The 14,863-nt window shown below is 56.8% G+C and overlaps 2 protein-coding genes across 4 annotated transcripts in view; one reads left to right on the top strand and one right to left on the bottom strand.

The window, feature by feature from the left end:
• The first annotated feature begins 541 nt into the window (after positions 1-541).
• Positions 542-6,142, top strand: Sphk1 (sphingosine kinase 1). 3 transcript variants are annotated; one of them, XM_028752879.1, is made up of 6 exons: positions 542-834; positions 3,610-3,813; positions 4,339-4,491; positions 4,570-4,664; positions 4,741-4,856; positions 5,086-6,142. In XM_028752879.1, exons 2-6 carry the CDS (start codon positions 3,804-3,806, stop codon positions 5,858-5,860), a joined length of 1,149 nt encoding a protein of 382 aa, XP_028608712.1. In that variant the 5' UTR covers positions 542-834; positions 3,610-3,803; the 3' UTR covers positions 5,861-6,142. The 3 variants fall into 3 exon arrangements, with proteins under 3 accessions (XP_028608712.1, XP_028608713.1, XP_028608711.1); XM_028752880.1 differs by lacking the exon at positions 542-834 and adding an exon at positions 1,372-1,713; XM_028752878.1 differs by lacking the exon at positions 542-834 and adding an exon at positions 2,094-3,019.
• Positions 6,143-7,316: 1,174 nt separating this feature from the next.
• The window catches only part of Ube2o (ubiquitin conjugating enzyme E2 O), a 48,292-nt gene continuing 40,745 nt past the window's right edge, over positions 7,317-14,863 (bottom strand). Inside the window, exons 9-18 of the mRNA XM_028752929.1 lie at positions 14,303-14,775; positions 13,777-13,931; positions 13,460-13,572; positions 13,248-13,376; positions 12,581-12,670; positions 11,077-11,776; positions 10,791-10,927; positions 9,551-9,754; positions 9,418-9,475; positions 7,317-9,314 (exon numbers count right to left, since the gene is read on the bottom strand). Of these exons, the coding sequence (XP_028608762.1) occupies positions 8,647-9,314; positions 9,418-9,475; positions 9,551-9,754; positions 10,791-10,927; positions 11,077-11,776; positions 12,581-12,670; positions 13,248-13,376; positions 13,460-13,572; positions 13,777-13,931; positions 14,303-14,775 (2,727 nt within the window). The 3' untranslated portion in view covers positions 7,317-8,646. The remainder of the gene's footprint in view (positions 9,315-9,417; positions 9,476-9,550; positions 9,755-10,790; positions 10,928-11,076; positions 11,777-12,580; positions 12,671-13,247; positions 13,377-13,459; positions 13,573-13,776; positions 13,932-14,302; positions 14,776-14,863) is intronic.

Below are 14,863 nucleotides of genomic sequence, written 5' to 3'. Positions count from 1 at the left end.
CCTAGGAAGGAAAACAACTCCTTTCACCTGTGAGACAGGTATGGCCTGGGAACTGAGGCTGAGCTGATAATTAAGTCAGAATTCTAGATGGGCCCAAGGAAAGGCCAGGTGGGCCTTGCTGGACAAAGGCTGGTTAGTGTGTATGTGCGTGGTGTGTGTGTGCTTGTGCACTTGTGCACATGGGGAGTGCTTGGAGCTAGCTACTGTTTCTTTCCTCTGGAGATTCTCAGGCTCCTGGATTCCTGAGGTGGCTGTTTTTGGCGAACAGTACACCAGGCTAGCCAACACAGAGTCAGTTCTGGTGGTACTTAGCCTCCTAGACTAGGGGAAGGGCTTGGGGTTTGTTATAAGCTTTGCTGGGAATTGGTTTGACAGCTCCCATAAGGCCTTTCACCTCCCAATCCTTCAAGAGACACAAAAGAAAACCCAACATCTTGTTCTCTTCCAATCCCTGCTCCAGGGCCAGCGGTGCTGTTCGGCGGTTTCTGGAGATGGGATAAAGTTCTTTAGGAAGGGAAAGGGTCTGGAAAGTTTGCCTGGGATGGGGGAGGTGAACAAGTACGAGAGAGGCAGAGACCAGAGAGGTGAGGAGGCCAGAGGATGAGGCCGCAGTGGACACAGAGGAGCCATTGTGCCGACTGGAACCAGGGCCAGACTGGAACCCCCCTCTCACTGGGTCTCTTCCGAGCAGAAAGGGAACCGGGCCCTGAGGCCCAAGTATAAAATGTCCTGCAGGCTGCTTCTGCTCTCTCTCACGGTTGCTTGCTCCGCGCTTGCCTGCCGAATGTGAGAACTTCCAGCCCCAGGCCTCAAAGAAGCGAGACCCTGATCCAGGTCGGCATTTTGAGCGTGAATTTACACACAGCCTGATCTTTCCTTTCCCATGCCTCAGTTTCTCCTATCTAGTTGCTAATGACTTCCTTTACGGGCTTGATAGACTCTCTTTCCCAAACTGTAGGAGAGCAGAAGAGGGTGTTGCCTACAGTCTGGGCAGCCAGCCCCCCCTCCAAGCTCAAAATCTCGGGGAGAATAGCCTCCCCCCTGAGTCGGCTAGATATCAATGGCAGATCTGGTGCCTAGGTCTCTGGGAAGGGGAGGTTCAGGGTAGACAAGGGAGCGAGCGGCAGGGAGCCTGGCTCTCCCGGAGAGCCCCCTCCTCCCACCGCGGCTCGCGTCCCCGCAGCGCGTGACCGCAGCACTGCGGCTGCAGAGCTGCTCTCCTCGTCCGCGCTGGATTCCTGGGGTGTGAGGTGGGAAGCCGGGGATGGGGGTAGGTGCAGGACCAGATCTTAGTGGCCACGCGTCGCGGCACCGAGGAGTGGGTAATGATGCCTTTGCTCCCTCTAACTCTTCATTTTTTTTTTTTTGATTGGTTGGTTGTTTCCGGGAGTTTCTCCACCCGTGAGCGTGTCGCTGAGTCACCTTCTCGGAAGGCACTCGGGGCGTTCATGATCTGGTCAGGCTGTCCCGCGGCGGTACAGAGCCAAGGCGTGTATTGCACTGACGCGTGCGGAACGCCAGGTCCAGCCTGCGCCGCTGGCCCTCCGGGGGACCCCTAAAATAGTGAGAAACTCGGTTGGGGACTCCAGGGTCCTCTGAGAGAGAAGCCACCTTCAAGGAGTGACCTAGTTTACTGCAGCGCTTTCTTATCTGGGTCCGCTTCCCTCCGGGACTCGCGTCTTCTGGACTTTAAGAAGCGATGCAAAGAGAGAGGTGGGTGGGGTCGCGCGGGGGCCGGTGTGGGCGCGCCAGTTCTCTGTAACTGGAGCTAAGCCAATGCAGCTTCCTTGGGAGTTTGGTGTCTGTTTTGGTGCTACCTGGGTAGGTCACCAAGTCGGATTTGGGAGCTGCTTTTTCCCAGTCTCCGCTAATAATCGTCCAGGGATTTGACTGACTCCGGTTAGTCACGGACACCTCCAGGTCATTTGCCATGAAATATATCACTTACACAACCATGCGTCTTGTCTATCTACACCGAAGCGCATACACCCCGGCGCGTGTGCATTTTCACCCCGAGTTAGCCCGAAGGGGTGGGGAGCGGTGGGACCACGCCCCCATGCTAGCCTCTCCAATCCGGATGAGAGCCCCCATTGCCCGGTCCACACTGCTGGGTTCCTCCAGTTGGTGAGTGAGGATCGTGGATCCGGATCATCCGCTGCAGGCAGCATCCCAGGCCTCGATAGTGTTCGCTGGGGGGGAAATGGAGGTTGCTGGCAAGGCTCCCTCCTCCCGACTTCGTCCCCAAACCGGTTCAGCTTTCTCCCGAAAGGCGTGCCAGACTGCTTCGGGTTCCGCGGCTGAGTGATCCGGCGGCTGCATCTGGAGCTAAAAAGTAAAGGCACCACGGAGGAGCAGGGGAGGAAGAGAAGCTCGTGGGTGGCGGGTGACCTGACCTGGCCCAGAGCCAGCAGGAAGGGTCTGGGTATGGAATTCTGATCAGGCTAGGGCTAGGCGACTCCAAAAAGGCTCTGCCTCCCTACTGTGAGCAGCGGTTTCGAGGTACAGCCCAGGGTCCGCAGCGAGCGCAGAACCACGCGTGCCCGAAGCCCACTCGAATGCTGGGCGCCGGCATCTGGGCTACGCCCCCACTTTCGCGCTCCGCCGAGGCGCTGCTTCAGGCTCGGAACCCCACGCCGTGCAGACTTCCTGAGCTGTTCCTCCAGCACGGGGGGTGCACAATCCTGTCCGGGGATCCAGCCCTTCATCCGTGCGTGGCCGAGCCCTGGGTGGCGGCGACCGTATTCGGAGCCGCACAGTGAGATCCGGAGCGTATGGGGGACCAGGGCGGCGCGGAACTCTGGTTCCACCCCGAGAGCACAAGGAACGCGGGGCGTGGCCAGGCCGGCCCAGAGGCTCAGCGCCCTCCCGCGCCGCCCCGAAGTTGAGCAAAAAGTTTGAGGCTGGAGGGGAGCGATCCTTTGGAGTCGGTGTCAGCCCAGTGCTCCACTTGTCCCTCTGTCGCGGGGCTGAGCCCGAGAGGAGCTGCGTTCCGCCACTGGCCGCTAGAGGGACAGACTGGGTAGGGACCCCTCTTCCCCCGCGCGCGCTCTCCCATAGTTGGCGGTGCCTTCGTGGGTCGGTGAGGGAGACTCAGGGTGCACCCTCGCGCCCCGGCAGGGCAGACAGCAGCTATGGGTCCACCCAGCACGGGCAGGTTTTGCGGGACTCGGGCACTGTTCTCACGAGCGCGGCGTGCACCTCCACCCCCCACCCTCTTGGAGACTCGAAGACTCCGCGACTTCGGAGTTCAGGCGGGGGACCGGGCGGCTGGGCAGGTTGCGACGGGGTTCTTCGTCCCAGAATACGTGCCTCGCAATTCCAGTTCTTTTATGCATTTGGACTCTCCACCAACCACAAAGGGTGAAGAGCCGACCCGACGAAGAGAGCCACGGGTCACTGACTCATGCGTCGGGCCCTAATCCGGTGTCCCCTGGAACAGAACGTTCGTGGGGTGGGAAGCTCAGACCGGAAAGCTAGATCCCCGACCCACGGTGATTTACTCGCATGCAGCATCCTACAAGAGGTCCGGGACCTCTGGTTGGGCACTCTGTCCCAACGTGCATGGAGCCCAGGCAGCGAACCCCACCACTCTCTCCTCCTGTCCCCCAGATCTGGCGGCCTCGGGGAATGACGAGGGCGCTCTCACAGCCCAGGGAGGTGGAGAGGGCGAGCCCCACAGCCAGTCGCCAGACATCCTCCTGGGCAACACCGATAAGGAGCTGAACGCAGGAGCTGCGGTTACCTCTAGCAGCGCGGGGGAAGCACCGGTGGCCCCTTGTCAGCTGGAGCCCCGGGACCTGGCTATGGAACCAGGTTTGTGGGGTACCTGACTGGGAGAGGGTACCATCATTTCTTTTCCCCAAGAAATGATGGAGAGTAGAAAGAAGCCTAAGGGTCACTCGAAAGAAACATTTTGTCCCGCGAGGACGGCCAAGGAAAGAGGTATTGCGGTGTCCCACTCCCAGACAACCTGTGGGCGGCCGCTTCCTCTCGCAGGGTTGTGTTGATCTGGGAGCCTCCTCCCGTGTTCCTGCAGCTCTCTTCGGCCCTCTAGCGACTGCTTGTGGACATTGCCATTCTGGTTTTGTTTTAAGGTTTATTTTTATGTGTTTGAGTGTTTTGACAGCATACATGGATGTATATGCACCACGTGTGTGTTTGGTGCTCTTGAAGGCCAGAAGAGGGCGTAGGGATCCCCTGAAACTGGAATTTGGGACTACTGTGAACCACCTTTCGGGTGCTGGAACTGAACCTGGGTCTTCTAGAAGAGCAGCAAGTGCTCTTATCTACTGAGCCATCTCTCCAGCCCCATCTGGTTTTGTCGTGTTTTGTTTGTAGCACACTGCCCTCGGGGACTGCTGCCACGGCCGTGCAGAGTGCTGGTGCTGCTGAACCCCCGGGGGGGCAAGGGCAAGGCTCTGCAGCTCTTCCAGAGCCGTGTGCAGCCCCTTCTGGAGGAGGCCGAGATATCCTTTAAACTGATGCTCACGGGTGAGTACTGACCCCGGAGGGTGAAGGGATCATTTCCTGCCAGAAAGCCAGCTCTGAGAACATCAACTCTTCCGCCAGAACGGCAGAACCATGCCAGGGAGCTGGTGTGTGCGGCGGAGCTGGGTTGCTGGGATGCCCTGGCAGTCATGTCCGGTGATGGTCTGATGCATGAGGTAAGGGCTGAGCTAGAGGTTGGCCCAGAGGGCTCGGGATGGTTTTTTCCAGGACTGAGACGCTCTGCTTTAACAGGTGGTGAACGGGCTAATGGAACGGCCTGACTGGGAGACTGCCATCCAGAAACCCCTGTGTAGCCTCCCCGGAGGCTCTGGCAATGCACTGGCAGCTTCCTTGAACTACTACGCTGGGTGAGAGCTGAGAGTCAAAGTGGGCGCCATTTTCTAAGTTCCCGTGGGAAGCTCTGCTTTCTTCTGGAGCCTCGTCCTCAGTTGACAGGCCCTACAGAGCCTTCATCTGCTGTCACTGGCTCTAGAAGCTCCCTAGGGACCACTGCTGCTCTGCTAGCCCCCGCTCCCCAAAAGGAACACAAAGAGGATGCATGGGGGCTCCTGTCCCATCTGACCTTTAACCTTGCAGGTACGAGCAAGTGACTAATGAAGATCTCCTGATCAACTGCACGCTGCTATTATGCCGCCGGCGCCTGTCACCCATGAATCTGCTGTCCCTGCACACCGCTTCTGGTCTGCGGCTCTTTTCTGTACTCAGTCTGTCCTGGGGTTTTGTTGCTGACGTGGACCTGGAGAGCGAGAAGTACAGGCGCTTGGGGGAGATCCGTTTTACGGTGGGCACCTTCTTTCGACTAGCAAGCCTGCGCATCTACCAAGGCCAACTGGCCTACCTTCCTGCAGGAAATACTGCCTCTAAGATGCCTGCTTCCACGCTGGCGCCGAGGGGCCCCGTCGACACATACCTTGTTCCTCTGGAAGAGCCAGTGCCTTCTCATTGGACCGTGGTACCACAACAGGACTTTGTTCTGGTGTTGGTGCTGCTACACACCCACCTGAGCACCGAGATGTTTGCAGCACCCATGGGCCGCTGTGAGGCGGGTGTTATGCATCTGTTCTATGTACGAGCAGGAGTGTCAAGGGCCATGCTGCTGCGCCTCTTCCTGGCCATGCAGAAGGGCAGGCATATGGAATTTGACTGTCCGTACTTGGTTCATGTGCCTGTGGTTGCCTTCCGCCTGGAGCCCAAGGACCAGAGGGGAGTGTTTTCTGTGGATGGAGAGCTGATGACATGTGACGCTGTGCAGGGCCAGGTGCACCCAAACTACCTTTGGATGGTCTGTGGCAGCAGAGATACCCCGTCTGGCTGGGACTCCCAGCGGAGGCCACCTCCAGAACCATTATGACTGTGCCTTTGTCTACTACACCTACACTGAGATGGAACCCTCCCTTGCAACCATCTCCTGGTATGGGAAGTTATTTCTAAAGCTCATAAGGAGGTGGTGGGGACCCCTGTAGAGGAAGCTGAAAGGTGGGACTACGTCTTGGAAAGAAAGGCTCTGCCCTCTAGTTAGACTGAGACCCCGGGTAGAGTCCCACTGGCTGGGCCAGTTGCATATAGAAGGCGCTCCTTATTGCTCTTGGGGCCCTTCCCTGAGAACCAAATTCAAATAAAGAGACTTTTCCAACCTGCTGATCCTATCCTGGGGATTGGGAAGAGAATGGGGTCTAAACACCAGCAAGGGCTATGGAATTGTGGTCAGGGATTGAACCCAGGGTCCCTGGTAGCTAGCTAAAGACAGTGATATCCCATGGAACAGTCATGTTGGTGCTGGGCACTTCAACTCCCTAGGGACTGGTGATCAGATCCACTTCAGCTGCAGAGGCCCTCAGCCTGGCCAGCAGCCCTACCTTACACATGGGAAGATTCAGGTTCTGTGCTCCACCTCTAACCTCAAATACAGGGCAGTCAGAGTGGACAGAGCTGGGAACTGTTCCTGAGTTAGAAGGCTCAAGGCGGGTCCTGTTGACTGTGAACCTCAGATCAACTGTGTCTCCTTACTATGTACTGTCAATTGCTGGGTTCCTCACAGAAGCTGGAACTTCCCCCAGGGCCATTTACACACAATCCTGCCCTAATTTCAAGTGGTCTTGTCAAGTGCTAGAGCATAGTATGTGGTGGGTGTTCCTGTAGCTACAGGGAAGCCATCATCCACCTGGGTAGGCTGTGTGGATGTTCTAGTGTGGTTGAGTCCCCTGTGCTCCTGCCCAAGGGGGAGCTTTGGTGGACCTGCACTTTGGTATGAGGGGAAGATCTGCTTACATCTCAAGGAAGGGACTCTTCTGACCAAACCGAAAGATGACAGTTACACCCACCAGTTATCTCCAGGCTCACCCGGGACACCTCAGCTTGCACTTCAGGAGTTTTAGGCAGGAATGGAAAGAAAGCCATGGGACAGGGCAGATGCCAATCCCCTAACCTGGGCAACCATTCTGGCCTGGAGCCCAGAACACTGACACCTGACCATTGCTAGATGGTCATCAGTTCCCCAAGAATCCTGAAGGAGCTGAATAGCCAGTTGTAGGCTACTGGCCTCCGCTGCCCAGTGTTGAGAGGTGACTGCTGTCTGGATATTCAACGCCCACCCCAATAGACTCCATGATAAGAGATGAAGGCATCAGGCCGTGGAGGCCAGGACCCACCGCCAGAGTCTCCCTTGGGGAAGTGGTATGGGAGGGCGGGTCCTGGCACACAGAAGGCAACAGCAGCCTGAATGAATGGCAGAGGCAGGTTTAATGGTGCCATCTTCTTTTGTTAATGAGCTAACCCCCCCCCCCAAAAAAATGCAAGTTAAAAAAAAGTTTAATCACACAGCACTTTATACAGGTATTGTAAGCAGTAGGCATTCACATCGCCACGTGAACAGTGGCCTGGGCAGCACAGCCCCACCAGGCCCCATGTCAAGGTACCGGTTCCTGGTGAGTGTTCCAGTTTCTGCCTGTCTTCCCAAGGCTCTGCTGCCTCGGTAGTCCTGGCACAGCACAGGTGTGGAGCCCACTTAAGGCTGACAAGACGCATCATGCTTTGGCTTTTTTTGTGTGTTTTGTATTTTGTCTGTCTTTTTTTTTTCTAGTAAGTTATTAGCATCTTTGCTTTTGAGATTTATTTTTCAACCTTAAATATTACATACACCAGAAATGACAGAGCTGTAATGTGCTCACCGGCATCCTCTCTACCTGGAGCTTCACATTATCAAAAGCTTAGAAACTTGTAAACCTCTGGGCCTGTGGGGGTGGGGTGGAGCGCCTGCTGCCGTCCAGCCTCCTCCCTCAGATTGCCCTTGCAGAGAGTCTATAAGCCAAGGCTGACTGGAGGCTGAGCCACTGGATGGGAGAGGCCCTTGTCACTGGCCTGGTTTGTGCAGATGCTCCTGTCACCTCAGTGGGGATAAAATGAGGTTGAATGGAGCAGATGACAGAACAGCCCACCCATACAGGCGGGTCTGGGCAGGACTGCCGCCATCTTGGACTGGAAGAGCAAGGCACCTATAGCCATTTCTTTCCAAGCAGCACAATGCCCTCAACTGTTTATGTGAGGGTTACCACCTTTCCTGGTGTCACTCTGAACCTTAGCTTACTCCTAACCTCTCTTAGAGAGTAAGTGCAATAGGCCTAAGGGCTATAACGCACTGGCGGCCACAGCCAGCCACAGCAGCCACAGCTCCAGGGGATGGAGGTAAGGGGAACAGGACCTGGTGGCAGCAGGAGGGTTGGGACGTGGGGAGGCTACTGTCAAGCTGGAGAGGAGAGGGACCGGGAGCATTGCAGGAGCAGCCACACTTCATGCAAGGCACGTCCACCCTCCTGCCATCTGCAGGTTCCTCAACACCCCGCCTCTGACCTGAGAAGGGACAGCTAGGGAACAAGTGCCAGGACACTCTGCCTGGGCCATGGGAACCTGAGTTCCCAGTGCCTCAGGTGCCTGCCTCTGAAACATAACTGAGGGACAGAACGCAGCATCTTGGGACACTTCTTGCACTTCAGCATCAAACTTGCCGCAGGGAGGAGAGGGCAGCAGAAGGCTCCAACTGGGGACAGGAAGGGGCAGGAAGAGGGACAAGATCTCAGGAAGGAAGGGAGCAGGCAGCGGCTGACCTCTCCCACCATGACACTCCCTTTCAAGCCAGGGTAGCTACTTGTCCTCTGTGCTCTCCGGCATGCCTGCCTCCAGCAGGGCAGCACGGAACTGTGTTAGGACCCCCCGGATGCTCTTGATGAAACCCTTGGAGAGTGGGAAGAGGGGGAAGCCGATGTCAGGGTAACCACTCTTCTCAGGCAGGAAGCTGCGGTAGCTCTTCCTCCTCCTCTTTGGTCTAACACTGGGAGGTGCTGATGCATCAGGGGCTGTCTCAGTCTGCTCTGTGTGCTCTCTGCTCACTGAGGCGGGGCCCTGAGCACCACCCTCTGAGTCTGAGCCCTGGGACGCTTCCCCAGGGGCCATCCCGACATCCTCAGGCTCTTCACGGCCGGAGTCTGAGAGTTCAGCGGCAGCCTGGGGCTCCAGAGAGCTGCTGTCTTTAGGAACCCCATTGGGCACTGCCTGGGCCCTCTCCAGCATGGCGTGGGTTTCCAGCCAGGACTCAATTCGGTTCACCAGCCGCCAGCCACCCACACTGAAGTGCTGCCGGATCTCCTGCTCGAAGACCTCCGGAGGCCGTCGCAGCAGCTGGGTCATGGACTGCACCACACGGATCAGCGCCATCTCATTGTAGCAGCGACTGTTTTCGTAGCCTTCCTGCAGGCCCCGGTCACTGTCAAAGCCGGCTTCGTTGTAGTACGGCTCATTCACCAGGATCAGACCTGCCACAGAGAGTCCCTTAGTGAGTGGAGGAGGCCCACGAGGGCAGGCTCGCCTGGGACCCTCAAGAGAACAGACTGTCAATGTGCCCAGAGTCCAGCATACCTTGGATGGAAATAAGCACCTGGAGAAGACTAGATTTGCTTGTCCACCTCTCTGTCCCCTGAAACACAAACAGAACGTTTAGGTCTGTCCCACATGGACACCAGCTCTACTGGGCAATGGGGCCCACACTCACCTTTCCAATCCAGGTACCTAGGAGGCTGACACACACTTTCCCATTGTCATACAGGTTGGGATTCAGGCGGCCACTGCACTGGGAGAGGTAGCAAAAGTGGGGGGGCACCGCAGGGTAGATGTTGGGAAGCTGGATGTCAAATAGGTAGAGGCCATCTTCATAGGGAGTCCGAGTGGGGCCCTTGATCAGTGCCGAGAAGAGGTCCTGGAAGGATCACAGGAGGAGGGAGGGCGTGTGGAGTCTGCTCTCCCTTCCTTCCAGAGCACTGCGCAGATCCGAGGAAGGAGGGCAGCACTCCAGAGCCAGAGCCAAGGAGACAGCTAAGTCAAACAGCACCTGCTTTGGGGTGGTGTTGGGGGTGGGGGTGTAGTGTCACACTGGAGGATAGGGGTGGGGGTGTAGTGTCACACTGGAGGATGGGGATGGGGTTTAGTGTCACACTGGAGGGATGGCACTGGTACTGAGCATCTACTGAGCATCTGAGCTTGAAGGCAAAGACTGGCAGAGGTCAATGGAGCTATGATATCCAGGAAACAAGCATTGTGTCTCCATGTGTGCACCCTTGCCAGGGTACCAGAGTAGAGCAGACAGTAACTGGGAAAATGGAGAGAAAAGGACCCTCGTATGGGGTCTGAGGTGCCCTTGAAGACGCCTTGAGGACTTTGGAAAAGTCTGCTTTGTTTTGTTTCTCTTACTCCCTCAGCTGAGCTGTGCCAGGCTGGGGACTTCCTAGAAGAATTTTCACTAAACCCAAGTAAAACCGATGTCCCTGGGGTCCTTAAGCAAGGCTGGGCCTGTAATCCCAGCACTTGGGATGCTGAGTCAGGAGGACCACTGTGAGTTTCTGGCATGGATTTACAAGGGCAGTTGTGTGTAATGACGAAGTGCACAAAGGACCATGTGCTGTGGTAATACCAAGAGGGCAGTGCTGATTCAGAAAAGGTCCTCTGGAAGGAGCTGCTGAGGGTGATCAAAGGCCTTGAGTTTGTGGGAATGGAGAAGGATAGCAAAGGCGGCGGAACTCCTACCAGGTCCGATCTTTCAGAACTACATGGATACAACCCTTCTTTTAAAAGGATGGACCACCTGGCTCCTACAAGGGTGTCCATGTGGCTGCAGGGCTCTGATACCTCAGGTGCCTGAGCCACCATGTCTGGAAACATGGCAAGGTAGTGTTGCTACACCTTAGTGTCCCATGGCCTCTGTGCCCGCCTCCCTAAGTTCCCAGCAGCCCACTTGCCATTCTGTCCTCAAAAGTCTTGACCATGATGCCATCAGGCAGCGAGGTGGCCAGCAGGGCCATCTCCTTCCGTACGGTGCTGAAGAACTTCTTGGCTTCTGGAGGCTGGAACTCAATCTTCTTGAAAGAATGGTTTGCTGCAGGGGAGAGGACAGTCAGACCCGGATGGAGCGGAGCCTGGGGGTGGGGCCTCCCACTACTATCCCCCAGGACCAAGGTGTGCCAGCAGAGACAGGAAATCTGGGGGATGGGCAAGGACAGCCATGCATGGTGACTGGTGACTCACAGGGTGCGAATTCCAGCACAGAGAACACCTCGCCCTTGGCGCTGGTGAAGGTGACGCCAGGTCTGCCACCACACTGTTGGCAGAGCACAGGTGTTTCACTGGGCCACTCAGCTTTCACTGGTGACTGCACCTCAGGTTTATCCTCCTTGCGTTCTGTGTCGGGCGCTGCCTCCATCTTCTCCTCCTCGGCGATGGCCACGTTGTCCAGGGTCTTCTTGAGGTTCTCCTGCAGCTTCTTGATATCGTCCAAAAACTTCTTCTCTCGGGTTGGCTTCTCGGGCTCCACGGTGGGCGAGGTGGGGGAGCCTGTGAGCAGCTGCTCCACGGTCATGTTCTTGAGGCTCTCCAGGATCTTGATGGCCTCCTTCAGCTCCCGGAAACTCTTGGGAGGCCCATCCTTGCCAGCCTTCTCCATCAGCCCTGCCACAGGGGCAGCCATGGCCACAGCACCCTGGATGGCAGCCGTGGCCGCCTCTTCACTGATGACCACCCCTTTGTCCTCCTCGGGGGCAGCTGGCTGCTCTGTAGGCAGGATGGCGGCCAGCTCTTCTATCTTGGGGTGCTCGTCATCCACAAGCCCGTTGTCGGTCTCCCAGCTGTCACTGTCGTCCTCCCACTCATCTGAAGAGGCCCCACTGGTGCTGCCGTCCACGGAATCGTAGTCTGACTCCTCGATCTCGGACTCGATGTTGTATAAGTGCTGGGGGGGGAAGAGGAGGACATCCAGACAGAGCTCACCTGCTGAGGAACTTAGGGGTCCCAGCTTTCCTATGTACAGCTCACTGAGGCCTGGGTGATGCCTTCCCTGCTTCCCTGTTCTCAACCTTTTATCTGAAATCCTGTCTCTGCTGCAAGATCCCCAGGTATCTGTAAGGGGCCCTTTGCCCAACTTGCACCCCAAACAGTACACAAAGGTAAGTTACCGTGTACCACCTCCTCTTAGGCTCTGGGCAGCAGGAGGGAGGGAGGGGCACAGGGGGAACCGCAGCAACATCAGCCTACTGCCAGGACTCAGGCCAGGTACTGACTTGCTTGGAAGGTCTTTGTGGGCTGCAGCAGGAGTGAGCAGGTAACTTTACTGGCAGGCAAAGTAGAGGCCCTGGAGTTGGCCACACTGCCCTGCTTTCCCCCAGAATGGCTGGCCATTTGGCCCATCCCCCTGTGTCCACCAGGGAAGCAGAGTTGGATGGTGGGGTCAGCACAAGTATGGCAGAGGGAAGAAGACCAGCTAGAGACGGCTAGGACCAGGGCCAGCTTTCTCCTTCTCTTCCTTCTCTGTCAACAACTGTCCTACAAACAGTGGCAGGAAATACCCAGCATTCCCCCAAAACATAAAGTGGAGATCTAGAGGTTTGGGAACCTCACACACCTGTGAGATTTAGAAAGCCCCCGTCTCTGTCCTTGGGGCTTACGGGGAAGAGCTACAGAGCACCTTCAGGGGTAGCCACCAGCCCAGGAGGCCTGGGTTCTAAGTGGCCAGTGGTCTGGGTCTTGGCAGCCTCACCTGTGGCAGGATGATGGTTTTGGAGTTGTCAGCCCACACCACTTCCACTTTGCTGCTGATGTCGACTCGGGCCACCTGGCCCACTGAGGGCTGAAGGACAGAGGGGATGGGGTCAGATGAATGTGGGGGAAGCCATGAGCCCTGAAGGATGTAAGCACCAGTGGGTTCTGCCCAGTCACCTCCAATTCCCTGGACTGGCAGCAAACACTAAATGTCTTCTCCCAAGTCTGCAGCAATTCTCTCCCACAGGCAGTGTTCTGGCCTCCCTGGCTTGGCCCTCTTCCCAGCATGGGTACTCTGCCCCCAGAGTTTGTTTCTGCCCCTTCTGTCTAGCCTGTCTTGACCTTTCCCTACATCCCCAGCTCTTCCTCCAGATGTAGCTCATGCTCCCTCTCTAAGCCTGCCTGGGCTTTGCTGCAGTTGACTGTGTGGTGCTCACAGCTGCAATGGAGTGTAGCCCCCTAGGGAACCTAACTGCCAGGGTCCACGAAGCCTGAAGCCTTCAAGTGTGTGGGCTCTGTCTCTAATGTAGGCCATGCCAGCCATCCTGGGAGGCAGAATTGTAAGACTTTCAGGTCTCAGCTCCTGAAGGCACCTGGTGGCAGCGTAAGGGACTGCAGCCACTACCCAGACAGAAGCTGCAGTCCAGAGCAGCGAGCACACCTACCTCATCCTCCTTGGGCAGAGCCCCATCCTCGGTGTTGCCGATGCGGATGACAATATCAGTGGTGCGGAAGCGGAAGTCAGGGTGGTCGGCGATGTCATAGACGCTCACATCTTCCTCTTCTCCAATGAGCTGGGGCGAAAGCCGGGCTGGATGAGCCAGGGATTCATCCCTGTCGCCAGAGCCCACCCAAAGGAAGCAGAGGGCATGCTCACCTCCACATCGTCCCCGCTTGGTCGCAGCTTGAACCACTTCACCATGCAGGTCCGGCCAACATGGTCCCCGGACTGCACCACACCATAGACGGCAGGGTCCGGGCAGCTCTGGACTAGGGAAACCACAAGGGACCTGACTAGCTGTACCACACCATAGATGGCAGGGTCCGGGCAGCCCCGGACTAGGGAAACTACAAGGGACCTGACTAGCTGAAGAGCTCTGCGGTGCCTGCCTGCGAACCTCTGCTGGCCTGTTAAAAGACCTTCAAAAAGTCCTCCTGGACCAAGTCCCACCCCCACCTGGAGACCAGCACTACCTCGCTTGTCCACCACAAAGTCTCCAGGGCAGAACTCGTTGTTGTCCAAGTGGTGCACAGGGAAAAGGTCATTGGAGCGGATGTTGCATTCCACAGAACCATCTTGCCACATCACATCAGCTGAGGTCATTGTGGTCACCACCTCCACAGCCACCCTGTCAAGTGTGGCCAGGTCACAAAACATGCTTCTTGTAGATAGAGGAGGCGACCCTCCACCCCTTCCCAGCCTACCTGAGTCTCACATGGGCAGGGTGAATGTCTAGTGTGTAAAGCCCACCTGTGTCACACCCCAAATGTGATACAATCTCAGGCTAGGACCCATAAGGGAGCACTTAAGCAAATGTGGGCCCAGAAAGCCAGGGGAGGGAGGGTTAGCTGCCATCTTAACACCATACTTCTTCCGTCTACCCAGGCCTACCCCAGCCACCATCGTCTGGGGATGGGAGCACCATAAGCTCTTCCAGGGCACACAGAGCCTGGGCTACTGAGTCTACACGTGATGAGGAGGAACACACTCGGAACTCACCTGTCTCCAGGCTTGAAGTCACGGGTGATCTTATTCTTCTTCCTCTTGTGTTTTCGCTTTAAGTTTTTGATGGACAAGGGAATGCTCTTTTTACGACCAGTGCCACTGCCACTCTGGGAGGAGGTAGTAGAGCTGGCAGAGGAGGTCACCGAGCTGGTGTCGTCTGTGTCGTCAGCGGCCTCATCATCTGCATCCTGCTCTGCTGAGTGTAGCCCGTCATCTCCACCCTCCTTCAAGAGGAAGGGGGGCAGCGGCTCGCCTGTCTCCTGAAGCTCCTCTGACCCCTCGTCCTGCATTTCCACTGGACTGGCTGATCCATCAGGCTGTTCCTCAGGACTAGCAGACCCTACTTCACTCCCGGCTCTGGCTTCCCCTTTCTTGTCTGGGTCCTCCATGGAATGGTCTCTAGGACACTGGGTATCTGGGGCGCAGGACATTATTCTCACAACCTGTTTCTTCAGTAGGCGCTTCACCTACAAGAGCAGAACAAAAGGGAGGGAGTTGTAGACTGAGGCAGACAGGGGCCCCCCTGGCCCCAGGAACTTCTGTCTTGGGGAGCAG

This window comes from Grammomys surdaster, unplaced genomic scaffold (assembly GCF_004785775.1).
Source record: "Grammomys surdaster isolate TR1022 unplaced genomic scaffold, NIH_TR_1.0 125940, whole genome shotgun sequence".
Taxonomy (NCBI): Eukaryota; Metazoa; Chordata; class Mammalia; order Rodentia; family Muridae; genus Grammomys; species Grammomys surdaster.
This window is presented reverse-complemented; position numbering and strand designations above follow the sequence as displayed.